Here is a 27,253-nt window from a genome sequence, read left to right as displayed (position 1 = left end):
GAATCACGGGCACTTTCCGGCCCCCGCAACCACTGGCACCCCTACCCCCCCCACCGCACAGGCAGCGGCAGCACAGGCCTCCCTCCCGGTGCCACGACCCCCGCCCCCGGACAGCTTCCACCAACTCCGCCCCTTCCCCCCCCCCTGACCGGACAGCTTCCAACCCCCGCACCCCCCCCCCCCCGGACCGGACAGCATGCACCAACCGCCCCCTCCCCCCCCCCCGGACCGGACAGCTTCCCCCCCTTCCCCCGGACAGCCAGTTGGAGGGCGGGGGGAGGGGTGTGGCAACAATACTATTCTCCTGCATATTAGGAGAACGGCTGAACTAAAGAAAGTAAGTAATACACTGATCTGTTCAACATTTTTGTTACTAGTTTATGCTGCCCTCATTTAAGGCATCATAAACTTAGAGATGGATTCCCTTTAAAGAGAACCAATCACCCAGATTTTCCAACTAACACTACTAGCAGCGCCTGGCTTTTTGCATGTCTTGCGAGCCGGACACATGCTGCTTATCAATGCTCCTTGTCATATGTTGGCCCCTAAAGAAACAGCCCACTCAACCAGTCACTAACTGGGGCAGGTCACCATTGCAGCCAGTGAATGGTTAAATGGGGACTTTCCTGTGGAGTCAATAAGTGAAAAGAACCTAGAAGCAGTGGAGACCAGGAGCCATCTGAGCTGCAGAGTGGGAGATCAGGGCAGGTAAGTATGCTTTTTTTTTTTATCTGGGGCTCAGTTATTTAATAGATTGTTAGATAGATATCTGTATAATACAGAACATAAAATAAGTAGTTGAGCCCCAGGAAAAAAGGCAATACTCACCTGCCCTGATGCCCCACTCTGGAGTTTAGGTACTATCAGTTTTTGGTAATCTCATGCGTTCTTTACAAACCCTGGCATAGCCAAGTTATAGACAGATATTAGTAAAGTGACCTCTCCTTCCTCACGCTTTAAACCCTATTTGCAGCACGTAGCCTCCGCTTGATCCATCACAAGGCAATTCTATCCTGCACATTGCGCATGCGTCAGCAACTCTCGCGTCGCCAGTAATAACTGGAGAAGCGAGACTTGTCTGCGCACGCGCGGTTCGCTGCTGGGGATGCGCCGGGAAGTGTCGAGTCCCCAGCAGCGATCGGCGGTGAGCACGGTGAGTTCCCGAGAGGCGCTGGGACTTGTGGTCCTAACGCCCCCCTTCTGAGCCCAGGCAGCAGGCCATTGCTGTATACAGTTGTGGGGTGGCCCACTGTGACGTGCTGAGTGTATTGTCATTGGCTTTCGGCGTGAGATCCATCAATGTCACGCTGGACGGATCCGCACATAAGTGTGGAGCGGATTATGGGCTGTGTAGTTGTAGAATGCGGCCGGGGCCGTGATTGCGCTGCGGCGGCCGCTCTGCCCTATGTACCATGGCGCTGCTGCTGCGGATTTCCTCCTCCATCTCCTCCGTGCTCGCCACAACTCTCATCCGTCTCGTTATGGATCGAGTTTCAGCTTCTAGTCGATCAGATGTGTCGTGTGCACGATCATTGCTCTAGTTGCCATTGCTCGGGGTGACTTTCTTCCCAGCAGCTGATATGACCCTGGTGAGATGTGCTGCAGGCTGCAGATCATCTCCTCTATCCCAGTCCTCCAGCTCTCATCCTTATAGGCTGCAGACTATTTCAGAATTATTATGTAATCCAGTTTCCTTGGCTGGGGATTCCTTATGGCATCCTCTCCAGGCCCATGCCGGCTGCTTTCACGTAATCCTTGGAGCATCCTTAGGCCGGGGCTACATGGAGACCGCGCACAACCAAAATATTAGTGGGATTTGTCTGCAGATTGTTATTATTTATTTTATTTGTTATTGTTACTGTGCAGCTTTGTTACTGTTTGGCTACAAGAAGAAAACCATAACCAAATGGCAGAGAAGACAATACAGGCAGCGACGTCTCATGCGACTCGCTACCAAAAATTTGGATTATTGTGTCCGCAATGACATCACTAGATGCGCTATTACCCTCCACACTGACCAAGATGGGAGAATCTTACATGGATCCCATCAATCACTATTAGTGTAGTCACCCACTAGGCTTTTATATTGCCTCAGATTTGGCTCAAGTTCAAGAGTTATCAGACCCAACATATGGAGGTGTTGGTTAGAGATGAGCCAATCCTGAGCGCTCTTAGGTGTCTCTGAACCTTAACGCTCTGCATTGGATTAGTGCTGGCTGAATAGGTTGGATGCAGCCCGTGAGTGTCCTGGAATACATAGATACATGTCTGCCAGACAGCCTTAGGGCCGCATCTGTGCTCAAGATTCACTCATCTCTAATCAACATGTCTGTATGTCGGGTAAGATCACTCCTGAACTTAAGCCGAACCCGGGGCAGTATAATAATCTGCCGGTCACTTGTACCTCGATTCAGCACCTTGTTATGGAGATATCCTCTAAGGGTCTGTTCATTACATTTGGCTATCCTGTTTCCGTTTTATTTAAAGTGTCACTGTCGTTTAAATTTTTTTGCAATTGGATTTATTAGCCCACAAAATGCATTTTTATCATGAAAAGGCAGTTTGAAACTCTAACCCCTGTTTTCATGTTTTTTTATGGAGAGGGGAGGGTTGGAGGGAGATGAGGCACCAAAACAGGACAACAAAGAGTTAATTTACAGCTACATCACCGGGCTATCTCCTCTGAAGTCAGCACTGACCTCTGAATACTGGCTTTCATACTGCTCCCACTGTGTAATCCTTTGTTCTCTGCTGGCAACTAATCTCCCTCCTCCCCCCCTCCCCTCTCCATAGGTTACACAGGGCACGTCTGATGTAAAAAGAGTCGAGATTTCCTGATAATGAGCAGTGGATGAGAAAGAGGAGGGGGGGGGGCTGGGGAAAGTCTTTTTGAATGCAAGTAATGGCATATTTGTCTAATAAACCCAATTACAAAGTTTCTTAAAATCGCTTGTACTAAAAAAAAAAAAAAATGACAGCGACAAATTATCCATTTACAGATCTATTGGCTTTCACTGGAGCTTCATTTTTGCTTAAGAGTATGCACTTGGCAAGTTCCCATTTGAATCCATTTTTGACAGGTGGAGATTCTTATTTTTCTGTCCTGTCAAAAAATAGGAACCTGACAGTTTAGTGCACATTGAACAATGCAAGTCTTTGGCTACCGGATATAGCAGGATGGGCATCTTGTTTAGAATTTGTTTTTTTCATGAATTAATCCAACCTACTAGTCGGCACAGGGTGCTGAGGATGAAGGTAAGTTTCTTACTGTCATCCTCGGTGCTGTTCCCATGCTGTTAGATGTGAAATCCTGCCATCCTGCCCCCTCTAATGATTGTCAATGTAGGGGGGCTGGAGGCGGTCCGGATCGGTGCAACTAACTTTAAAGTTCTTTTCCCAGTGTTCTTCTGTTTCTGTTGGACACATGTTTCCCAAGCATGAAGACCCTTTTGATGTTTGTGCAAAGGTCACATAGGATTCTATTAAAGGGGTATTCCCCCCAAAATTATTTTTGCATTAATACGTTGCCCACCCGTAGCTTTCCATCTTTTCAATATAAAGTTATTAAGGATTCTGCACAGTTTTGCTGTTATCTAGGTGCCCCCACCCCCACGGATTGCATAGAATCATCAGCTCTCAGTCCACTCCGACACGCTCCCTGCTCCTGCCCCGACCCTCCGAGACGGCATCACGTGTCCTCCTTCTCCTCAATGGGCCGGGTTAGTGCTTCTATCCCAGCCAATCTGAAGTGAAGGAGGACGGTGGTGGCTGCTGTTAGAGAGGGAGACAGTGATCAATCAGTGCAGCTGTCACTGACTCCTTCTCTAACAGCAGTCACCTGTACCGTGTGCCCCCCCCCCCCCCAGCCCCAGAGCTCACCCCCTGACTGTGACCCGTCACCCCTCCCTCTCCCCCTCCGTCAATTGCCCCGAGCCGCTCGCCCGCTTACCGGCGCCGCGCCCCGCAGCTCACTGTCCCCCGTCACTTGCAGCTGCTGGGCGCTCGCCCGCGGCGCTTACCGGCGGCTCCCCCGGTCCATTGATTGTTCCCCCCCCCACCCGTCCATCAATTGTTCCTCCCCCCCCGGTCGCCCGCATCTCACTGACCCCCATCACATGTGGTCACTGCGGCTGCACCGTCTCACCTTCTCAGCTCTGCTATGCCATCACCATCTCCGCTCTACTACACTGTCTCACCATCTCAGCTCTGCTTTGCCATCACCATCTCAGCTCTGCTATGCCATCACCATCTCAGCTCTGCTATGCCATCACCATCTCAGCTCTGCTACACTGTCTCACCATCTCAGCTCTGCTATGCCATCACCATCTCAGCTCTGCTATGCCATCACCATCTCAGCTCTGCTATGCCATCATCATCTCAGCTATGCTATGCCATCACCATTTCAGCTCTGCTATGCCATCACCATCTCAGCTCTGCTACACTGTCTCACCATCTCAGCTCTGCTATGCCATCACCATCTCAGCTCTGCTATGCCATCTCAGCTCTGCTACACTGTCTCACATCTCAGCTCTGCTATGCCATCACCATCTCAGGTCTGCTATGCCATCACCATCTAAGCTCAGCTCTGCTACACCGTCTCACCATCTCAGCTCTGCTATGCCATCACCATCTCAGCTCTGCTACGCCGCCATCATCATCTCAGTTCTGCTACGCCATCACCATCTCAGCTCTGCTATGCCATCACCATCTCAGCTCTGCTACGCCGCCATCATCATCTCAGTTCTGCTATGCCATCACCATCTCAGCTCTGCTACGCCGCCATCATCATCTCAGCTCTTCTACTTCATCATCAGACATAAGCATTGCATGATGGGAAATGTAGTTTCCTATCTTGATTATAGGCCATGTTTTAGAAAAACTTGTAACTCAGGAACGGCAGCAGCTAGAAAGATGGTAGACGGCTCAAAATACTCGGGGGGACTTGGTGAGTAAGAATAGCTAGGTTTGGGGGCATTACATTTTTTTTGCTTTTGGGGGGAATACCCCTTTAAGCATCTCTGTATGTTTCCATTTCTATACTTATTTTTGCTGTATACAAAAGCATAGTCAACTAGACTGTATACAGAAAAATGCTGTTTTATGTTATAAAGTAAGTCAATGGGAGATAAATTCATCAGAATCTGTATAACACATACATTTAATCCTTTTGAATAGAGTAATATGTATACATGAAGGTACACAAAAGCTCTGTGTGAACAGAGCCTTATAAAACGTGTCCAAAATGTCTCTGATTTATTAGTTTATTTTGCGTTACTTTTTTTGTTGGATAAGAGTTCATTAACCTCTTTACTGTTCTGTTCAGCTAAAAACTGTACACCGCATCCTCTTTTCTCTAAATCTATTCAGAGTGTAAATGGCAGATTGTGGTGGATGGCATCAAATAGTATCTGTTTTTGCTGTAAAGAAAAAAAAAAAGTAATGTCCATTTCCATTTTCTTTTAGGTTGTGTCTACGTTTGTACACATTGGCCCAGATTAAGTAAGATTGTCAGGTTTTTAAAATCCCTTCGTTGGTTAGTGTATATGGTTGGTTTTTGATGTACGCTATGTTCACTTGCATCCAAATTAGTCAGACCTGTTCATTTAGATAGGGATTTTAGGGGTTATCCAAATATTTTTCTTTCAAATCAACTGATATCAGAAAGTTATACAGATTTGTAATTTACTTCTATTAAAAAAATCTCAAGTCTTCCCATACTTATTAGCTGTTGTATGTCATGCAGGAAATGTTGTTTAATTTTCAGTCTGACACAGTGCTCTCTGCTGACATCTCTGGCCGAGACAGGAACTGTCTAGAGCAGGAAAAGGTTTTCTATGGGAATTCAGATGTCAGCATAGAGCACTGTGTCAGACTGAAAATAAAACAACATTTCCTGCAGGACATACAGTAGCTAATAAGTATGGGAAGACTTGAGATTTTTTAATAGAAGTAAATTACAAATCAATATAACTTTCTGACACCAGTTGATTTGAAAGAAAAAGATTTTTGCTGTACAACCCCTTTAGTAAATATTGTGAGGTTTCTGAGCTGCTTTTTTTGGTGTTATTTTTCAGCAAATTAAGAAAAACCCAACATAAAAAAAGTACAAAATGTGTCAGCTTTCTGTTTAGTAAATCTGCCAAAAAACACAGTGTAATAGGAACTTAAAAACTAAAAAAAAAAAGTCTAAAAACAGATACAAACAGATCTGTCAAATAAACTGACAGTCCTTAAAAGCTTTCTTTTTCTGTAAAAAGCAGCATATTTTTTAAATGAAACAACAACAGAATGCTGAACTGAACCTCGCCTAATAGTGTACACCATCAGAGGGAGCAGGATATGCCATTGCCTTACTATGGATAGGGTACCATTAATCCTGAGAATGAGGGAGCTGTAGCCCTTCATTTTTGCAATCAGGAAATGACTGCTTGAGATTCAGACCCCACGGATCATAGAGCAATGGTATACCTTAGCTATAGGGGATGAGGTTTTCCCTTTAAGGCCAGGTTCACAAATAGCAAAATCCGCTGCGGAAACCTCTCCAATCATTTCCAATGTGATTACATACTCGTAGCGGGATTGTCATGTATGTAAATGCCCTCCACCCACCGCTGGGAAGACACTTTACCTGCTCCCCGTTCTGGCCGCATCTGAGGCTCCTGGTCCCCGTAGGTCCCACACAGCCAATCAGTGCGCGGCCCTGCTGCAGTCACTGATTGGCTGCGTTAGACCTCCGGTAGCCTCAAATGCAGCCGTATCGTGGAGCAGGTAAAGTTTAAATCTAGCCTAAAGGAAATATGTCTGCTCTCGATCACCCACAGAGCTGCAGTTGTGGGCACATGATTACCTGTCTCTTAGAAGATGGCAGTTTGGAAAGTTATAAAATCATGTTTTTCTTTGAAGCTTAAAGGGAACCAATCACCTCTTTGAGTGAGAGTGAGTTGGCTCCAGTATCCTGCATCCAACTCTCCAACGCTGTGCTTGGCAGACTCAGGTAAAGTGGCAATTTGGAAACCTTGATTTTTAATCTTCCACTCCGTTGCCTGGTAACTAGACATGAGGATGGAGCGCAGCGGCATGTAGTCACGCTGTCTCCACCCTCTACCCTGCCATTCATGCCTAATGGGAGGCCAAGCCCTGGGAAATTATTGTAAAACCTGCCAATCAAGTGTGAGGGGCTGGGAAGAGGGCAGAGGAAGTGTAAGCCGGAATCTGCTAGGAACAGAGCAGGAGAGCTGTGCCCGGCAGCTGTAAGGTACTGGGACCAACTCTAGTGCTATAGAGGCAGTGTATGCTTCCTACTACCCCTTCCTATTCTGCCTGATTGATGTGCATGAATCCCTGCTGGAAGCCAAGCAGGCCGGAGTGGGGGCTGGGGAAGGCGTGCATACTGCATGTCATCGCTACTTTTATGGAACTTGAGCTTAGAAGGAAAACATGATTTTCTGACTTTGCATACAGCCATCAGCTAAGAGAAAGCTATCATTTATTTATCTCCTTATTGGGTTTCTTCCCCTGTCTGCTCCTCTGAGCAGAATATTTCACTGACAGATTCCCTTTAGGCCTACCGCTGATCCTATCAGGAATTATCACAAAACATTCCATGGAAAACCCACTTTAGGTCCCGTGAAAATTGAGACAAGTAAAAAATGCGCATTTGTATTTGCTTTTTGATGCCAAGGAGAACCTGCCATGCTGATGAACCCATATTAGTCATCTCTATCATGGTAGCGTAAAAAAGGGAAGTCATGCAAATATGAATGGTATTGTGTACATAGAGGACATTGTATCAGGGAAAGTATCATGAATGTCTTGTCTGCATCAAGTCCTCCGCTGCATTAGGAGCACACTAACCTTAGCAGGGCAGTGGTAGAGAAAACTGTCGACATGCTATAAGATACAATACAATTTAGAGGGTCATTGGCCTTCCCATTCTTTTTTAGGGATAAACTGTTGTGAGGGGCAGTACTATTAATGGCCATGATATAACTTGTATATGGCATTCTTCATTTGTTTTCTTTTCTTCAAGCTCCATGTCTAGTCTTCTAGTCTGATGTTAGTGGGTGTTGACTAGCCTCTATGATGTCTCCCATACACTGCACACCCACACAGTGTGACTCGAACACTGGGCTAAGGCTGTGTTAATGCCAGAGTTTCTGTAAGGAGTGTCACAGATGTCATCAAAAATAGCCAGACCCCAGGCCAGAAACCTGAATGACCCCATGATAATCATGTGCTGAACAAGGGGCCATTTGACAAATAAGGAGTCTGGCCACACTGCTATTTTCATTGTTCATATAATGAAGCAAATTGATAGAAATTATCATGCAAATGTGAACATAGCCTTAGATAACACAAGAGCTTTGTGCCATGTATCTGTGTGTCTCTCTTTACCTCTCTAATCCCATCAGCTAACTCCTCCTCTGTCCGCTCCATTGATGTCTATGAGCAGCATGTCAACCCATCCCTTTTTTTTTAGTTTGGGAGCCTGATAAGTAGTCTGTCTATGGAGTGTGGGCATGTCATTTTTCCACTGTTCCTTTGCTGAAGCTGCCCTTCAATGTGATATATGTATATTATACCTGGCCTTGGTTTTTCCCTTTTCATTACATTGACTTATAGTGACGCTTATAATAGTGGTTTTGGTGGTTTCACTACAGGAGCCACCCCGTGGCTGGGTCCTTCCTGGAGGAATATCTGGCTAGTCCTGTGTTTTGAGATTCTTAAATGAGGCTCCACATATTTATTTATTTTGTATATGTGTATTAGGGCAGTTCCTGTGCATAGTATGTTGTTCACCTTCTTACCGGATGTATATTTTATTTTTTGTCACAATTATTTACCACATTTCTTAAAATAGACAAAGTGCCCTTTATGAAGACCTTCTGGTCTCATAGAGAGGTGCTGGTGATATGTGCAAAGAGTTAAGGAGTTGTTTTTTTTTTCCAACTTGTAATTTGAGGAATTAAAAGTGCAAGAGAATGCAAGCCATTGTTCTCTGTAAGCAGCCGTGATCGCTGGCAGGAAGTCCAGGAAAGTCAACGATCACCGCCGTGTCCTATCAATCTCCTGTACTGAGAACCTCCAGGACTGTGGACATGTTAACATTTGTGACTTTTATTAGCAGTTCTTTGCCTTTTTACGTTTTTTTGATTTGTTTTTAGATTTAGTATCCCTTTAAGGTGTAGCTGAAGCTTTCCTATGTAGGTTTTGATCACTGACCTGATAACCAGGATGATGAACCTCTATGACTATTATGGAACGCACGTTCTGGCTTTGTATCCTGTGCTGCGGTGTTATTTATTTGCAGTGTACACACTTTCTGCTTTTAGTTTGCATAGATGATTGCCAAAAATTTTGAAAACCTATCTAAACCAATCATAGTTTTGTCAGATTAGATCCACTTGTGCAAACACTTAAGCCATAGGTATGTGCGAGTATTCTTTTCACAGCTATTTTGAGTCTTTTCATCCCCTTGCTCTCTGTAGAGTGAGTCATTGTCTGGTGATTGCTCATTTATTACAGTCATTTGCAGCATCATATACCGTAGTCACGGCTTTGTCACTCTTTGATGTTTTGCCTGTCACATTGTAAATCAGTCTTGTAGAAATCCCTCATTTATGAATGTAGATTGTGTGCGGAAGAGATTTTGTCAGTGCTTCCGATTCACCTTTAATTCCTGACACGCTTCTAGAATGTGCTGCTCGCAGGAGTTCACCTGACACTCGCTATAATAGTATAATAGTGCTTATGATAACTTACCATAGACATTTATTGATACGCTTTAATGCAAGCCAATGCAAATGTCAGGTGCCAGGATAAAGTTTACGAGTGTGAACTTGTGGAAGGAGGAGAATACAGGGATAGTTTATTCTTCATATTGGAAAATGGTGCACCACCTAATAGTCGAGTAATAATAAATTGTTGTTTTATTCTGTTTCTGTGCCAGCATCACACAAAAGAAATATGGATTTATGTATATTGTCTTGTAAATTTGACAACTGCTCTCAGTATTAGGGTATTTCCACATGTAGTGTATTTTGCTGCAGTAGAGGGTAGTAAGCCATTGCCAGGCTTATCTAGTGGCTCAGCCAATCACTGCCCACAGCGTTTCCAGCCAGTGATTGGCTGAGCAGTCTGTCAACTCAGGCCGCTCTTAAAGGGGTTACCCAGCGCTACAATAACATGGCCACTTTCCCCCCTACTGTTGTCTCCAGTTCAGGTGCAGTTTGCAATTAAGCTCCATTTACTTCAATGGAACTGAGTTTCAAAACCCCACCCAAACGGGAGACAACAGTAGGGGGAAAGTGGCCATGTTTTTGCAGTGCTGGATAACCCCTTTAAGTGCAGTGTGTGGTGTCGGGACTCATACAGAGCGCAGGAGAAGACCAGGAGCGTGGACAGGTAAAGTATTAACAGTTTGGGCAATCGCCGGACGTGTATCGCTATTACACATAGCGATGCACGGTAGGCGGATGATAATTTTAGGTCGGGGCCTAAAGAAATGATCAGACGCTAATCGCTGTCTCTGTTATCCGGAGTGATGATCAGCCCGGTTATCGCTCCATGTAATAGGGCCCTTAGGCCTTCATTTGAATTTGCAATTAGGTTCAGCATACAGATATTGGGGGAAATGTACTGACCATCTCTTTTGTAACAAGGTTCTTATAGCTCTTAATAGTGCTGTATGTGGTACTTACGTGTGACTAATTTATCAAATAGTCATCTGTGGGTTTGTTGCGTATGAATAAATGCATGCTAATTTCTCAGCAGTGGCAATGACACTTTAAAAACAAAAATTGTAGCGCCATAAAAAGCTGCAGTGTAGCCTTAGCCTAAGGCTGTGTTCACACACTGTGGTTGTGTTACAGCTTTTGTCATAGTTCATGAAATTTTAGCAAAAACTGATAGTTTTGTATAACATATAAGAGGATTGCCTAGATTGGAGGGGCATGTAGCAAACAGCTGTCTGCAGAACTAGCTCTGTGGACTGTTTTTAGGCCCTGTTCACACTTGAAAAATATGTTTAATATTACCGTTTACTGAGTAAAACAGTCTGTGACTGGGGTTACGTTTGGAATCCCGCCTGCCTCAGTGTCTTAAAGTAAGGTGTTACTCTCTGCCGCAATCCGTACAAAGAATTGACGTGTCAATTACATTGAGACACTGAGGCAGGTGGGATTCTGAGTGGAGTCCGCGCCAGGGGTTCTGCCTGGAATTTATGCCTTTTTTACTCAGTGTGAACGGGCCCAAATATTAAACATATTTTTCAGTGTAATGAATAGCAGAAGGTAAGGCAGCACTCACCAATGAAGCTTGTGGTCTTTTATTGTAGTGAAAAACATACACCGATCAGAACATGCATGGGATACACAGTAGATATGGGGGTGTTCCACTGGCGTCAACAGCCGTTTCACACTCTACAGCGCTTTCTCTAACCTTTTTAGGCTGGAGGAAGCATTGTAGAGCATGAAACAGCTTCATTGGTGAGTGCCGCTGCTAATTGATGGTAGCTGAGAGAGAAGCAGAGGCGCGCTACACTTTGTGAAGGCTGTGCCGGGATTTACTTCTACTGTTGCTAACGTTTTTCAGTGTACATGTGTATTTTGTAGCTAAAAATTAATAAAAAATGAAAAATAAAAAATGAAATAAATTGGGTAATTTATCAATGTTGTATACCAATTTTCTGGCATAAAAATGTAAGAATATATTTAGCAAGCCAACATCTCACTTTATGGCATTCTCATCACTATTTATGTAGGATGCTGGTAAATCTGTGTGTGAACCACCCTATGCTTTTTAGCTTCTCGATAGCAGCAGGAATTTCTATTCACCGTCAGTGAAGACAAATCGTGAACACGGTGAAGGATAGCATGACTTTTCAGTTTACAATAATTATGATTTACGTAGACCTGGAAGCCTCTTTGATAGACAGAGTTGAGTCTCTTCAAATACGATATATATTTGTAAGTGCCATTTATTTTTCTTATTGAACCATAACTGACAATGACGTTTTCAGATATGAAGTCAATTACTTGGTTACATTCCAGCTATGAGGCTCGGAGCAGAGATCTGTTTACTGCATTAGCAATGCTTTGTGACTTCTGAGAAAGTACCAGAAATCCCAAGATCATTTTAATAGGAGAACTGTTCCTTCAATCTATGTGTTTGTATGTATTTATTTAGTACTAGGTGGTGCATTCTGATACTGTGTGTATTGTGTGACTCTACTCAATTACAATGACTGTAAATATAACCTTCCTTTAATAAATTGAAAACTCCCCCTCCATCCCTGGCTTCATCGGAAGGACATCAAAAGTACATAATATATTTTTAGATAAAAAGAAACCTGCGTTATGAAGTGGTGGCTCTTACTTAGGGATCTTTCTACATAAAAGGTGGTAATATATCATTAATAATACATCAGTAATACCTCACTTCACTACATGTCAACCCATTATATCGCTCTAAGGGCAACCTTTACCGTTTAGGAACAGTCCGTAAAATATCTTATAAATCACTCGTCTACCATTAGGCCAATGTTATTACATCTGTCATAGTACATTAAAAAATTACTTTTCATAGTATGGACTGTTTAAAGAAAATCTGCAATTTTTTTTTGTCTTTTATGAAGTTGTGAAAAGTAATATCATGTATCAGATAAACTTATAGTAGTGTATAGTGTATACATGTTTAGTTATTTAGTGTTTGACACAATAGGAGGCAGTGATCGGGGTTTGAAAGCCTTCTAAAGGATAGTGGGTAGTGATAAGCGAATCACAGATGGATGTGAAACGCTTCGTATGATCTCTGCTTTGCACATCAAGCCGCCGGCCGCTAACGCTGCTCTGTTCCCTGCCACTCCTTCCAGGATGCCAAGAAAAGCTGGATCCAATCCTTGGAAACTTCTCCCTGTTTCCCAGGATTGGTTCCAGCTTTTCCCCGACACCTGGGATGGAGCTGCAGAGAGTGGAGCAGCGCAGATCATACTAAGCATTTTGCTTCATTTACAGCTGTGATTCGCTCATCTCTAATAGCAGGGAATCTCACTAAATGAAACTAAGACCAAGTATAGTTTCATACGTTTGTTTGAGGCTCTTAAAGGGGAATTTCACTTAAATTAAACTTTTAATATGTTGTCGCCCTGGTGGAGAACATAACAAACAGGCTTTTCTTACCTTTCCGTGCTTTCCCGGTGTCATCTTTGGGTCCCGGCTTGTCTCAGCTGATGGACTTGTTTCAGCAATGACAACCGGCTCAGCCAATCAGTGACCATGGTGCTGTCACTACCAGACAAATCCATCTTGGAAGTGGAGGTGGGATCGCTCACCCGGGAAACCCAAAGATGAAAGGTAACAATAGCCTGTTTGTTACATTATCTGCCAGGGCAGCAACATATTAAAGGTTTAATTTAAACCAAATACCCCTTGAAGATGATCTGTCACATGGCAGGGGAATCAGCTGCGTAGCACATTTTTATCTGGTTTGAAGCTATGATTTCTCTGAAACACTGCAATGCAATACAGGCTGTACTGTATTGTATTGAAGATGCCTGTGTCTGCTTAAAGGAGTTGTCTGGGTAGCAGAAGAAAGCTGAAACCTTCTGCACCCTGGCACTCATGATTCCAGGGGGTGCAGGTATATATCTCAGTCATCATTTGTGTACTGAGACATGAAGTTAACACTGGGGAGCAGAAACGGCTTCAGTCGTCTTTTGCTTCTCCAAAAAACCTCCTTAATGCTGGCTGCATGAGCCAACTGACAGGTTCCCTTTAAATGTTCCCAAACTTTTTAACAAGCTTTGCTAAATCAATAGCGAATGTAACAACCCTGCCCCTCATAATCTCATCATCCATTCTGGGACAGATGCCTAGTGCACAGTTATGTCTGGCAAAATACTAGACATCTAACAGACCCCATTAAAGTCATTGGGGTGAGTCGGACATCATTGGTATCTGGCGTGCATCGGATCTGCCAGTGCCCTTTTTTTCCTTTGCTCTGCTTCAATGACAGAGCAGAACAATAGGAAGGAGCAACAGTAGCGTATACCTGCGAACTTCAAGCACATTCCTCTTCTTCCGAACCCAAACTCTTGACATTTGATTACCGGTGGCTAAAGAAGTTGGATGCATCCCTATGGCTGCTTGGAAAACATGGATACAGCCATAGGATGTATCATTGTATTGCCTAGGGCTGCATCCAACTTCTTTAGCTACTGGTAATCAAATGCTGAGAGTTTGGGTTTAGATGTTCACTCATCTCTAGTAAACAGCACAAGATAGCATTGGTGGCTGCATAAGTAAAGACTGTGGGAATGAGTTCTCTGAAAACAAGCGTCCTGTGGGAAAGTGACAGTGTCAGCCAAACGCTTTGTTCTCATTACTCGGGGTAACATAATGTCACATTGCATCTATAATACTTTTTCCAAACTGTTAAACTTTATATCCACTATCTAAATTCTTTACTAACTTCCATAACTTGCTTTCCTTACCCATCCACACCTTACTTTAAAGTTATATTACCCAGAAAAATTGTAATGAGGTTCTTAAGGATGCAGTAGAACAACGTTGTTGTAAACTGTAAGTGTGTCGAATAAAAAATCCGCGTACCGCTCTTTTTTTTTTTTTTTTTTTTTTTTGTTCCAGACTTATTGATTTATTCCTCTTGATAGAATGCTGTGGTTTATATTAAACACCACAAAGCAGCAAATCTCTTCTAAAAATGTGCTTCCTGTATAAGGGCAATATTCCATTATCTTCACTGTATTTGCACAGCTTATTTGTTAGACAGAACTTTTTTTTATTTTTTATAAACTTGTCATGCTATAGTAACTTATAATGTCTGTATCCTCCGAGAGTCTTATTTTATTTGCTTGTGTTATTTTACGACACAACTCCAGTGATGTGTGACTGTGCAGGAAATAAAATCTTAACAGTTTCAAACTGTACCATTAAACCAGAAGATCGCCAAAATAGAAGTCAAAAATACCTTAAAGTGACTGCTCTACACAGCTGTAAAGCCTAAATTCTGCAGTTTTCATACTTTTATTATAGTTTTTTGGTGCTTGGTCCATTGAAAAATGCTTTTTATGGTTGTGGTTTTTGCCGCCTAGGTCCGGCAGGGCCTATACACCGATAACGTCATAGAGGGGCCTACAATGGCAATGGAGCGGAGCTAAGTGGCGCTGTGCCCATGAAGCCCTGCCCAGGTGGCACAAACCACCAATGATAAAAAGCATTTTTTTACTGGACCAAGCACCAATAAATCTATTATAAAGTATTTAGGTGTTACAGCTGTGTAGACGAGACCTCATATAGAAAGGGGGTGGCTCACATTGTAATCCTACATAACTAAAGATAAGGCGATCATTCTTGATGAAATGATATCTGTAAAGGTTGATAGGCATGCCCAGAAGTCTTTTTTATTCATCTGAATGGCACAGGTCCTGTCTACTGGCATAGCCATTTAAACTCCCATAAATTGAAGAAGTAACAAAAAAAATTGTTTTATTAAATATCAAATTCCCAAAACATCCCATGTACACAGAAGACAGTTCCAACCTAGTCAGTTGTCCCCTTCAAAGTGCAAATGCATCAGTTCAGACAAGTCAGTACCTGGATTTGAAAAGAGGAGAAATCTCAGTCTTTTCTTTATTATCTGGTCTCTGTTTACAGTCCATTCCTGGCTTTGGCTCAAAAAAAAATCTGTCAGATAATCTGCTGGTGTAATAGGGCCCTAGGAATGGTCATTCAATTAAAATGTAATAATATTGCACTGAACCCAAGAAACCAGGAGCCATACCACCCCAGCACCACAGAGCTTTCTCAGGGAGTGGTCTATCGCTGCCTAGGGTCTATAATGCTTGCAGTAAAGCATATTAAAACGGCTCAGACACTATAGCAGCCCCTACATGGAAGTACAAAAAATGAGGTGGTCTGTCATAAAGAAAAGCTGGAGTAGACATGGTCTGTCATGTAGGAGGAGTTGTGGTTTCAAAACAATTACATGTAGTTCCCACTAATAGAGACTAAAACTTAACTTTTAATACTTCTCTAATAAATATGACTGGTACACAATACTAGTTATGAAAAATATGAAAAATACAATTACATGCTAAAGGGTGTAGCCCTCCTCCTTCAAACCTGCCACTGATAGACACAAAACTGTCAATCAGCTGTCGGTCAGGTGGGGGTGGGGATAAAAATAAATTGAAAACTTCTACTACTTGGGGGTATGTTTGACGGCATCATCTGTATAGGGACAGATTGGAACACTAATGTCCACTTGTTAATTTATTCATAAATATTTACAAGGAGTTACAGATGAAAAGTTATGGTTTAAGGAATACGATGATAAAAATGAATAAAAAAGTCTTTTAAATGTACCTGTCATGACACCCGGTGCTGCATGAGTGACATGTTCCTCTGTTTATCTGTAAGTTCGGGTCTCCTTGGATACAACATGCAAGGAGACTGTATTGCCTGCAACCCACATTGGATCCAATAAGGGTTGTGCGCATTTGGGTCTTTATGGACTTGATCACAGGTTGACTACTTTAGCCCATATGACCCATAGACAGCAATTTGCTGGTATTCTGCATTTTAGAACTGTGTGTTGGTCTGCTAAGGAACTGACAGGGAAACTTAAGGGACTGAATTCCCCGGACTTTCCTTCTTTATTATCATTTATTGCTTATTAAATAAGGACCAAAAGGTTAGTGGAAATTTTCATAAATCCCATTTACTTTATAGGAGAACTCTGGGGAAAATAAAAAAAATCTAGTGCTGACAGGGTAGTGGGGGAACATAATTAAAACAGCCACTCAGGTGCTCCCACATTCAGGTGCTCCCACACTGCAGTGCCTCCTCTCACAGACCCCCATCCGCCTCCTGCAGTTCCCGCTCCTGAAACATCACAACTGACTGAGGAATAACTGCTCAGCCAGTCAGTAACTGAGGCAGGACACTGCTGCAGTCACTGATTGGCTGAGGCTGCCGGGGGTCAACATGTGATTGGCTGAGGCCCTGCGGTGGCACTGGGACTGGTATGTATAAACTCCCGACTGAGTTCTCTCTTTTAATTGCAGTTGTGCTAATGGCATACCCCCATGAGCTATGTTGTTAATTTAACTTCTGGAGTCACACAAGCAGTATGGCTCTCAGGGCTATGTTATTTGTGCACCTCCTTTTAAAGTCAATAGGAGTTAAATAAATTGTGCCTGCTTCAGATGTTTTCATTTTTTCAGCCACCACAGTTTTTTTTGTTTGTTTGTTTTTAGCGCCTAACATTTAGTATACCTTTATCTTCTAGAACCTCAAAATGTCAACTGAAGGTCAAAGGGTCGATGATAGTCCAAGCACTAGTGGAGGGAGCTCTGACGGAGACCAGCGAGAAGGTGTTCAGAATGAACAAGAACGGGAAAAGGTTCAACCTAAGAAGAAAGAAGGGAAGATATCCAGCAAAACAGCTGCCAAACTGTCCACGAGTGCCAAAAGGTACAATATCCCTCATTAATCATAATGTTCTACTGTATTTCCTCAACATTCTCAGTTGTGCCTCTTAATGTATACATATCTAGCGATGTGTTGGGGTTGAAGGTTCATACAGCTTTATAGGAATCACAGTTGATGTATCTGGTGTGTTAGTGTTGGATTGGGCTGTTGGCTGTCTTTATTAAAGAGTATTTGCCCATTGAAGTCACAAACTGGGGGGGTAGCCTTTTTTTTCTTTATATATGTTCTAGGGAATTCTAGATGACTGGCATTACAGTTCTCACAAGAGTTGACATGCAACTTTCCTTAAGTCCCCAACGGCAACTCTGGTGGACTTGGCCCCATTATGTATTATATTTCTTTGATAGGACACCATGTAATATTACAATTCACTATAATAATTTAACTTGCATAATGGCCTTTAACTTTCACACCAATCATTTTCATTCGCATTGTATCCCAGTCTTATAACCCCCTGACTGGTGAGAGGAAATTATGTTATGTTTATAAAGTACAAATGGAGCGCGGGATTTAACTGCTGGCGTTGCGATAAATTGTCTCTTTTTGAAGACTTGTCACCTGGGTGGATCATTGCAGCGGACAGTCATCACACTGTAGCATGGGTTGCATCTCAGAATGGAATTGTTCTACATTAAGCCTCCGATACCTTCATTTTCTAGTTATTGACCTATTAACAGCTGCGGTGTCACATTGATTTACATTTTTAGCTGCTGGAATAGAGTTTCTCTCATTTCATGGTTTCTGTAAAACAATTACAAGACAACTTGTTTACTTAAAATGATGACTGCAGTGTCAGATACTATTAGAGCTCCACTTAAATGTCTGACCCCTGGAGTGCAGGGTTGTCAATTATGTTAAAAGTGTACCTGCAGTATACTAAAGATTTTTAAAAACTTGCATGGTTTAAAGTGGTGACATGGTAATTTTGCTGCTCACATTTCTGTTATCGAGCCCAAGAGTTTCTTTCACGGTCCACAGATACTTCCAATTCTCTCTGTCTCAGGAGGTAGGACCAGAGCAGGGTTGTTTGCCAACAGTAGTCACACCTGGACTTTCTTTGCTTAATTTGTCTGCCCAATCTTGGGGCAGCACCTACTCACAAGCCTATACTGCTTATTAAAGGGGACTTATTAAATGTGTGTGGAGAGAGATGGGGGCTACACTGAGTTTGCAAGGTGCTATGTGAGCACAAAGAATGGAAACAGCAATACAGCAAGGAAGGGGTTACACAGTACACTAAATTGTTGAAAATAGTAATGATTTGGGGGAAAAACGGCCAAAAATGAGAAGGAGACAGCACTTACACTGCTTGAAATAGGCTGACATATGCCGAAACGTCGCACACTGTTGTGCTATTAAACCAACCACTTGCTTTGGATGTGCTGTCTCCTTCTAATTTTTGGACGTTTTTGCCAGCGTTGGGCCAGGTTTGGTGAGACGGGCACCCACCCTCTGATTATACCACTCATTACTTGTGCTGTTGTATGCATACATTGTTAATGATTATGGGAAATTACATTTAATATGCAGCACTGTCATACAGTAGTAGGGACACTAGTATTTACAAAAGGGACAGCTGCCCAAAACTTTATAGATGGTCAGAGATGAGAGGGAAACCTTGATTTATCTTTGAGATACAGAGTTAGACAAGCTTAAAGATTGCAGATACACAGTCCAGCCTCTCTCCCTGAACATAAACATGTCTAAGCTTTGCCGCACTTCTTGTTTTCAGTCTTGGTCCCTATGCTGTTAGAGACAGAATTCCCCTAACAACAGATAGTGGTCATCAGCTTGTAGGGATGTGAGACACCTAGTGGCCATGACTTAGGGGTTTAAAGTGTACTTGTCATTTTTAAAAACTTTTGACATGTCATAGAGACACGTCAGAAGTTTTGATTGGTTCAGATATAAGAGTTCAGACCCATACCGATCGGGAGAACAAGTGGGGAGAGTATCTCACTGCAGAGCGTCTGCCCCCTCTCTGTATAAGAAAAAAAAACAGTTGACGTGTCTCTATGACAAAAGTTTTTACAAAGGACAGTGACACTTTAATAGTTTTTGCTAAATTATGATTTCAAGTATGTTACAAATCATCTAGGCAAACAAATGGAGGTAAGTTGTTTGAAAAGGCAGCGACCATTTAAATGTGATGTCCTAGGATATAATACCGAATTTTTAAGTGAAGCTACTATTTTAAAGGGGTTGTCCAGTGAAAAACTTTTTCTTTCAAATCAACTGGTGTCACAAAGTTATATAGATTTGTAATTTACTTCTATAAAAAAATTTCAAGTACTCCCATACTTATCAACTCCTGTATGTCATGCAGGAAATGTTTTTTTTATGTTCATTCTGACACAGTGCTCTCTGCTGACATCTCTGGCCAAGACAGGAACTGTCCAGAGCAACTGTCCACAGTAACCTAAAATAACGTCAAAAATCACTTTGCGGGCAGTGTCATACATATCTATGGAAGCTGTGTAGTGACAATCTGTTAAGGTTGTATAATTGTGGCCTTCAGACATTTCTCGACTGGAGTTTCTGATGTTGCAGGTTACTCGTATATGTAACTGAACGAAGAGCAGACATGGGATCATGGGATTTTCGCTGGCGCTGCTTATTGTGCCAGAAAATTCATCCTCAGTGTCTCCAGAGTATGATTAATATTGCAAGAACTATGCATTTTGAGGCTAAAGTAGCCTCCGCGTTCGGTGGAGAGGGTGTATTCACCTGATGAAGAGGCTAATTCAGCCTTGAAACACATAGTAATTGTACACCATCTAATAAACTATTAAGAATATTAATCTTACTCTGGAGACTCGGAGAATACATTTTCTGATAAGAGAGGCAGTGCCAGTAAAAATCCAGTGCTTTCCTGCAGCTACAACTTCCTGTTGCTAAGAAGCTAATTTATAAGTGACACCTAATGTGGCTGCACTACCTATTGCTTTTTCATTAAAATGGTATCCGCATCTAGTAGAAAAAATGCAGATGCCAAACTTAAGGTACTGATCTGTTTTATTAATATATGACCAATATTAATTGGACACTGTGGTTTTAAACAACTTCCCTCCATAGGTTAGCAAATCTAATTTTAACATTTTTGTTTAAAAAAAAAAAAATGACTCCTATATCCAGGAAAACAGCTCATTGACACCAAATGTCTCACTTATCTGCGATATTCTGCTCACTGCCCATTGTCAGGGGAAATTTGTCTCTAGTAATAAAAAGAGTAGGAGAGAACACAGGAAGTGCGGGAGGGGTTTACCATATGCTATGGCAGCAAAGAAAGAAATGGAAAGCAGATGAGAGCCTGGGCTAAGCCAAGCCCATCTGCTAAAGGCGATCCACATTATTCCAGTAAGGTAGATCAAGGCTTCACCTCTGACTACTTGTAAAGCTTAGGGCAGCTGTCCCTTGTGCTAATACCAATGTACCTACTGTTGTATGCCCACAGTGCTGCAGTTTAATCTCTCCATGCCCTCCCTTTAGCTTTAAAGGGAACCTATGAGCAGGTTAAATTGATCTAACCTGCTGATATCTCCTTTTTGTGCAAGAGAAACTGAGACTGAAAATCCTTCGCAACATTTCCATGTATCTAGTATCTATCCTTTTGCTAATCGGGTGGTTTGAAGCCCTGGCAGCAGGACTACCGCTGGCCAGCTGGCCAGCTACCCCTATTGGATAGCAACAGAGTGGGCCTGATCGGTGCACTAGGACTCTCTCCAAACCACCCAATTAGCCTTAGAATATAACAACTAACTACACAGAAAAGGTGCCGAGGATGAAGGTAAGAGACTTTCCTTTATCCTCAGCGTCCCGTGCACAAACGGGACATATAAGCAGGTTAGATTTGTGTAACCTCTGAAGGGTTAATTTAACACAACCATGCAAGTTTTTTAGAACAACACGCACGCTTTAAGTTTGGGGTTGATATTCCACATTAAACTTTATTGTTGGACATTGGTCATTTGGTTAATTGTGGTTGGAGATTCTGGGTAAACTGTAGTTCTGTACTGGGAAACCTTGCATACAGCCAACCCGAGAGACTTGTAGCATTGTTGACCTCCTAGCGTCTGTGTCATCTTTCTCCTGTCACTTCTGAATGATATAGGATAGAACATCTCCTGTAACCTGTACACTGCAGTAATGCGCAGGCTGTCATGTATATTTATGGCTCTCCTGCACTTTAATGTCTGATGTGTTTGCAGATATAGGAACATCTTGTGACAGCGGTGACCGGTCATGAGAATGATTTTTAATGCATTGGCCTGAATGGTTTTGCTGTAGATTCTGTATACTGTTCACACTTTATTAATGTACATGATCTAGATCAGTGATCCTTAGCCAGTGACTCACGGACGGCTGACTCACCTCCAGCTCTGAAAGTGACTGATAACACTGGGGAAAAGCCGTATTCTCTCACCAGCTGTACTCTCACTGGCTGCACCCATATCGATCATAAAGTGATAACATAGCCTAACAAACAATATGGCATTATTTTATAGAGCGGGAAGAACCCAATAACCCTTTAATCCCAATTCTACATTTATGAGATCTGAGGTGTTTTTGCCTGTTTGTTTTCAATCTGAAGGAGAGTCCAAGGAGTGATGCCATAATCCACCTTGACCTCTATAGAAATAAGTTCTGATATGGTGTAATATCTAGCCATGGGTATTTAGAAGGTAGACCATGACAACTTGCCATGCAGGCCAGTAACTTCTTATTCTGGGGGCTAATAGACCAGGATAATCCCCCGGAGACATCATTGTGGTGGGGGTGCAAAGTTTCTATGTACTGCTAAAAAGTGACCGGTTACTATTGGTAACAGCTCTATACTTACAGTAGTAAATAACCCCCATAGGGTTGATTATAGAGACATTGTTTAAGCAGATGTCAGTGTTTAGCAATACACTAGGGATTCAGTATTGTCAGTGAATCAGCCGGCTACAGTGAAACCATCATTGGCAAATACGTTATTTAGGAGACTATAGAGGTAAGGATTATTGTTCTCCCAGCAAGCAGCGATAGTACTGGCTCTAACTGCTCATGTTATGCTGTGCTGATGCATCATGGCATTGATAGCAAAGCACAGAGGGAGAGGAAGTAGAATGAAAGCTGAAAGTGCCAATGGAGGCCGATCAGAAGCAGAGAGGAGGCTGGACTACGTATATAGAAGAGCTCCAGAATGTTGTAGACAATCAGGTTGGGTGCAGTGATGGGAAATATGTCTTTGCTGGACTGCTTCTTTAGTCTCCCATGTAATTCATGTCCAGCTACCTGTCCACATGAATTATGACATGCAGTGTATTACCCCAGGTATATACAGTAACTAGAATGCTTTTAGGGGAGGACATGCGGACTCTAAGCAGACATTGGCCAGGTGGTGTTTAATCCTATGATTGCTGCCATATACATACCTGCTGTAATGTCAGACAGTGATTATTACTACTGATGCCTCTATAAACATACATAGGAGATGGCAAACCATCATCAGACAGTTTTAATGCTACAAGGTTACAACTGGAGAAAAAAAAATGAAACTGCAGGATTTACCTACTAAAAACAGATTCCGAATGGGTCAGGCAATCCCATACATATCCATAGATGATCATACCTATTCACCTATATTGGTTTACCTTGTATCAGCAGCATTTAGAATGTAAGACTCATAAATATCTAAGAATAGAAAAGCTGAAGCCGATGTGTAAGGGGTGGGAGGCTGTGAGATCAGAGACATTTAAGAGATGTGACAGATATTACAGAGCTTGTTTCTGCAACATTGTTATAGATCGGCCCTATTGCTATTCATAAAGCTCTGTACTATTCTGAGATCCCCAAAACATAAACTTATTGCTAGAAAATAAATCTAGAAATCTGGAGTTGTGTGCAGGGAAGATTCCCAGGCCTGAATCTTCTCATGCTAATCTCTGCTCACTGTCTGCCTCCTTCTCCCTGATGTGATGATGATGTGATTGATTAGAATGAAAATTCTGAGGGCAACACTGCACCAAGCAGCTGGAAGCATAAACCGCTACCTGCTGTGCCATTGTCTCTTCATTCATCATCCTTCATATGCTGGGGGAGAATTCTTCCCGGCTGCTGTATTCTACCTAGAGCTTATGATGTGCAGACTATAAATGGGATTTATACAGAACATGTATGCTGCTGTCTAGCTGAACTTCTCTCTCTGTTTATATACGGCTGTACATTGTTATGAATATGCAATTTACTGGTATAAATTTTGCTGAAATGTGTTACTTACAGTAGAATGTAACAAAAAAAAAAAAAAGGAAACCCAGGCTCAGGCTTGGTTTACACTTTTTCTGAATCAGTGAATATTGAGTCCTGAATTCCTTTTCATCCAAATTATTAATATCTTAACAGTAGTTGATGTTCCATTTTCTATATAGAGATTCATCTTGACATATATTATGGTTCCTTAACTTATAATGGCCTCAGGCTACAATATTTTCAACATACACTGTTTTTTCCTGGACAATACTTAAAGCCACTCTGTACCCACAATCTGCCCCCCCACCCCCCCAAACCGCTTGTACCTTCAGATGGCTGCTTTTAATCCAAGATCTGTCCTGGGGTCTGTTTGACTGTTATTATCCAAAAAACAACTTTTAAACCGTGCCCAACGGCCGTGGCCTAGATTGTGTATGCATTAGGCTGGCATAACCTCTCCGTCCCCCCTCCCCACCCTTCTCATCATTAGGAATGCTTCAGGCAGATTGTCTCCTATTCATCACCTATGTCAGCACAGCACATGGACTGGATCGTTAAGGCGCCTGTGCAATGTTCAGGAGAAAATGTTCCAGTGGCATTCCTTATGATGAAGAGGGTGGGGAGGAGGGACGGAGGGGTGGTGCAAAGTTAGGGCACAGATACTCTAAGCCCCGGCCGTTTGACTCAGGGCTGCAAGTTTAAAAGTTGTTTCTTAGGACAATAACTGCATCACCTGCCGACCGGACCCTAGTACAGATCTTGGATTAAAAGCAGCTATCGGAAGGTACAAGCGGTTTGGGGGGGGGGGGACAGATTGTGGGTACAGAGTCGCTTTAATATACAGTGCTACACACAGTCCGGATCTGCAACTTGTGAAAATGGATAGAAAATCTGACCCATCAGATCCGACTAAATGCTTGTATTACTAAAGTGCATGCACTGTTTGGGAGTCTAGTAGAGATGAGCAAATCTTGATCATGCACCCAAGCGTGCAGCTTTTTATTACCAGTGGCTGCAGAAGTTGGATGCAGTTCTAAGGAGTCCTGGAAAACATGCTGTACGCTTGGGTTCAGGTGAACTGAATTGTGCTTGAGGTTTGCTCATCTTCTGTATTTAAAAACACCTCCCTACTGTATAGTGCTGTACTTTGTGCCTTTCTAAGTAATTAAAACTGAATATCTTAGAATTTTTCATATATTTAGAATGTGCTGCATACGATCCCTGAGAAAGTTGGCCCTTTGGCTGATGATATATGTGGGGCACGGTAGGCTACAGGATATAAAGCATACATACATTAGGGTTATCAGTTTATTTTATTGTTGATGTTTCTGGATACTGCTTATACTAGTTTATTTTATTGTTCATGTGTGAATACTGTATGACTATGCCTTTTATAGTTCAGTGATAGTATTCCATTGTGATCTGTTATATTGCATCCTATATTATATACTCTTGATTATGCTTTCTTATTTAAAGGGAACCTGTCACCCCCCCATGCCGGGGCAGAGCCCGGCCGACCCCCCGCTAGAGACCCTTATACTTACCCCGGAGAACGAAGTCCCGCTCCTGGAGCTGCTCCCGCTGCCGAGATATCACCGTCGGCTCCATTCATTCTCTATGGGCATCGGACTCATCTCTGATGAGTGCGCGCTAGGCTTCCGACCATGATATCTCGGCAGCGGGTGGCACCAGGAGCGGGACTTCGTTCTCCGGGGTAAGTATAAGGGTCTAGCGGGCGGTTGGCCGAGCTCTGCCCCAGCGACAGCTTCCCTTTAATTATTTCCTTTGGCAGCAACAAATTATATGGGGATTTTCTGAACCTGGGACTGACTTATCATTTTCAGGTCCCTTGGCTCTTAATGTATACAGAATTTTAATTGTATTTGCGGTTTGAATAAAGATTGTTTTTTTTTATGTGTTTCTGGATGTGCAAGGCCATTTTTTCTTTACCCCCATCTTTTTCTTTTGTATTAGTTCTAGAGATGAGCGAACCTGGAGCATGCTCGAGTTGATCCGAACCCGATTGTTCGGCATTTGATTAGCGATGGCTGCTGAAGTTGGATAAAGCCCTAAGGCTATGTGGAAAACATGGATATAGTCATTGGCTGTATCCATATTTTCCAGACAACCTTAGAGCTTTATCCAAGTTCAGCAGCCCACGCTAATCAATTACCGAACGTTCGGGTTCGGATCGACTCGAACCCGGACCCGGTTCGCTCATCTCTAATTAGTTCTGGTTGGGATGTTTACTATTTAGATGTGCCCATTTTGATTTTTGGGTATTTGTTTTAGTTATCTGTTTGCTTTTAGTAAGTCATTTTTTCTTATTTTGGGTTGAGATTGGGGGGGGGGGCTTTAGAATCATTTTCTATGGTCCATTGCACATGACTATGGATTGGGGCTTAGACACTCCACATTTCTATATGTGTCCATAAATAAGACTCTATTTGTGTATCTCTTTAATATATAGGTTTTAAAAAGGTGAACAACCCCCTAAAGTTCCATTTGATTAAAAAAAAAAAGCATTTTAAAAGACCAAAACTCCATAATTGCTGGTGTTAGAGTATCATGAACATGTCATTCTTGTAACATACAGTATTTGTGTGTGAATGAAATTAGTAACTGAGAGGAAACATCCGGAACATAATATTTATCCATCCTTCCAGTATAAATATACATACACAATTTATGTCTAATAAATATTTGCAGAGCTCCCGGTGACTGCTTTGTTGCCAGTACACTTGGGCAGTCTACCAGCTGAGCGTCTCAGTGATGTATACAGAACTATGTTTGAGCATGTAAGGGTCGGGCTAATGGATTCCAGCTGTTGGACGTTCTACATAAACATTTAACACCATTATTTCTTTATTTTGAAAAGCCAAACGATATTTCTAAATCCAAAGACAACTCTATGGAAATATCCATAGCTATGCAACACTCTTAGTGAGATGATAAATTGTGATCTCATCTCCATTGTGCTGAACTCTACTCCTTATTGAACTTTCAATATATACGTGACAGTCTATTAGTCGATATTGTGTAATGTCGCACAGTACTACTGGATCATACATTGCACCATGATATTGCTGGCAGAGGAGGCCAGCATTACAGAAACTGGGTGTTCTACACTATTTCCATATGGAAACTTGCATTGAGCTGCTCCACAACTTGGGCCTTTCTAGGGGTCAATACATGGGAATACATACATACCTCTTTAAAAGGGAGGAAAAAAATCTTTCAAATCAACTGGTGTCAGAAAGTTATACAGAGTACAAAACCTAAGTCTTCCAGTACTTATCAGCTGCTGTATGTCATATAGGAACAGGTGTATACTTTTCAGTCTGACACAGTTGACTTAAAAATTTTTTGTTGTTGTTGTAGTACCCTTTTAAGGTTTTTTACCATTGCAATAATACATTTTATGGAAATGTAATAAATTTTCTGTGACTGTCTAATATTCCAGAATACTTGATGAACCAGCACCAATTATACTTGTGACAACATACAGA

General features: G+C 42.4%; 1 protein-coding gene across 1 annotated transcript in view; it reads left to right on the top strand.

The window, feature by feature from the left end:
- The first annotated feature begins 1,074 nt into the window (after positions 1-1,074).
- The window catches only part of LOC138783678 (ubiquitin-conjugating enzyme E2 E2), a 167,380-nt gene continuing 141,201 nt past the window's right edge, over positions 1,075-27,253 (top strand). Inside the window, exons 1-2 of the mRNA XM_069958683.1 lie at positions 1,075-1,153; positions 17,311-17,495. Of these exons, the coding sequence (XP_069814784.1) occupies positions 1,106-1,153; positions 17,311-17,495 (233 nt within the window). The 5' untranslated portion in view covers positions 1,075-1,105. The remainder of the gene's footprint in view (positions 1,154-17,310; positions 17,496-27,253) is intronic.

The sequence above is a fragment of the Dendropsophus ebraccatus genome, chromosome 2 (assembly GCF_027789765.1).
Source record: "Dendropsophus ebraccatus isolate aDenEbr1 chromosome 2, aDenEbr1.pat, whole genome shotgun sequence".
Classification (NCBI taxonomy): domain Eukaryota; kingdom Metazoa; phylum Chordata; class Amphibia; order Anura; family Hylidae; genus Dendropsophus; species Dendropsophus ebraccatus.
Note: the sequence above shows the minus strand (reverse complement) of the source record. Positions and strands in the feature narration are given on the sequence as shown.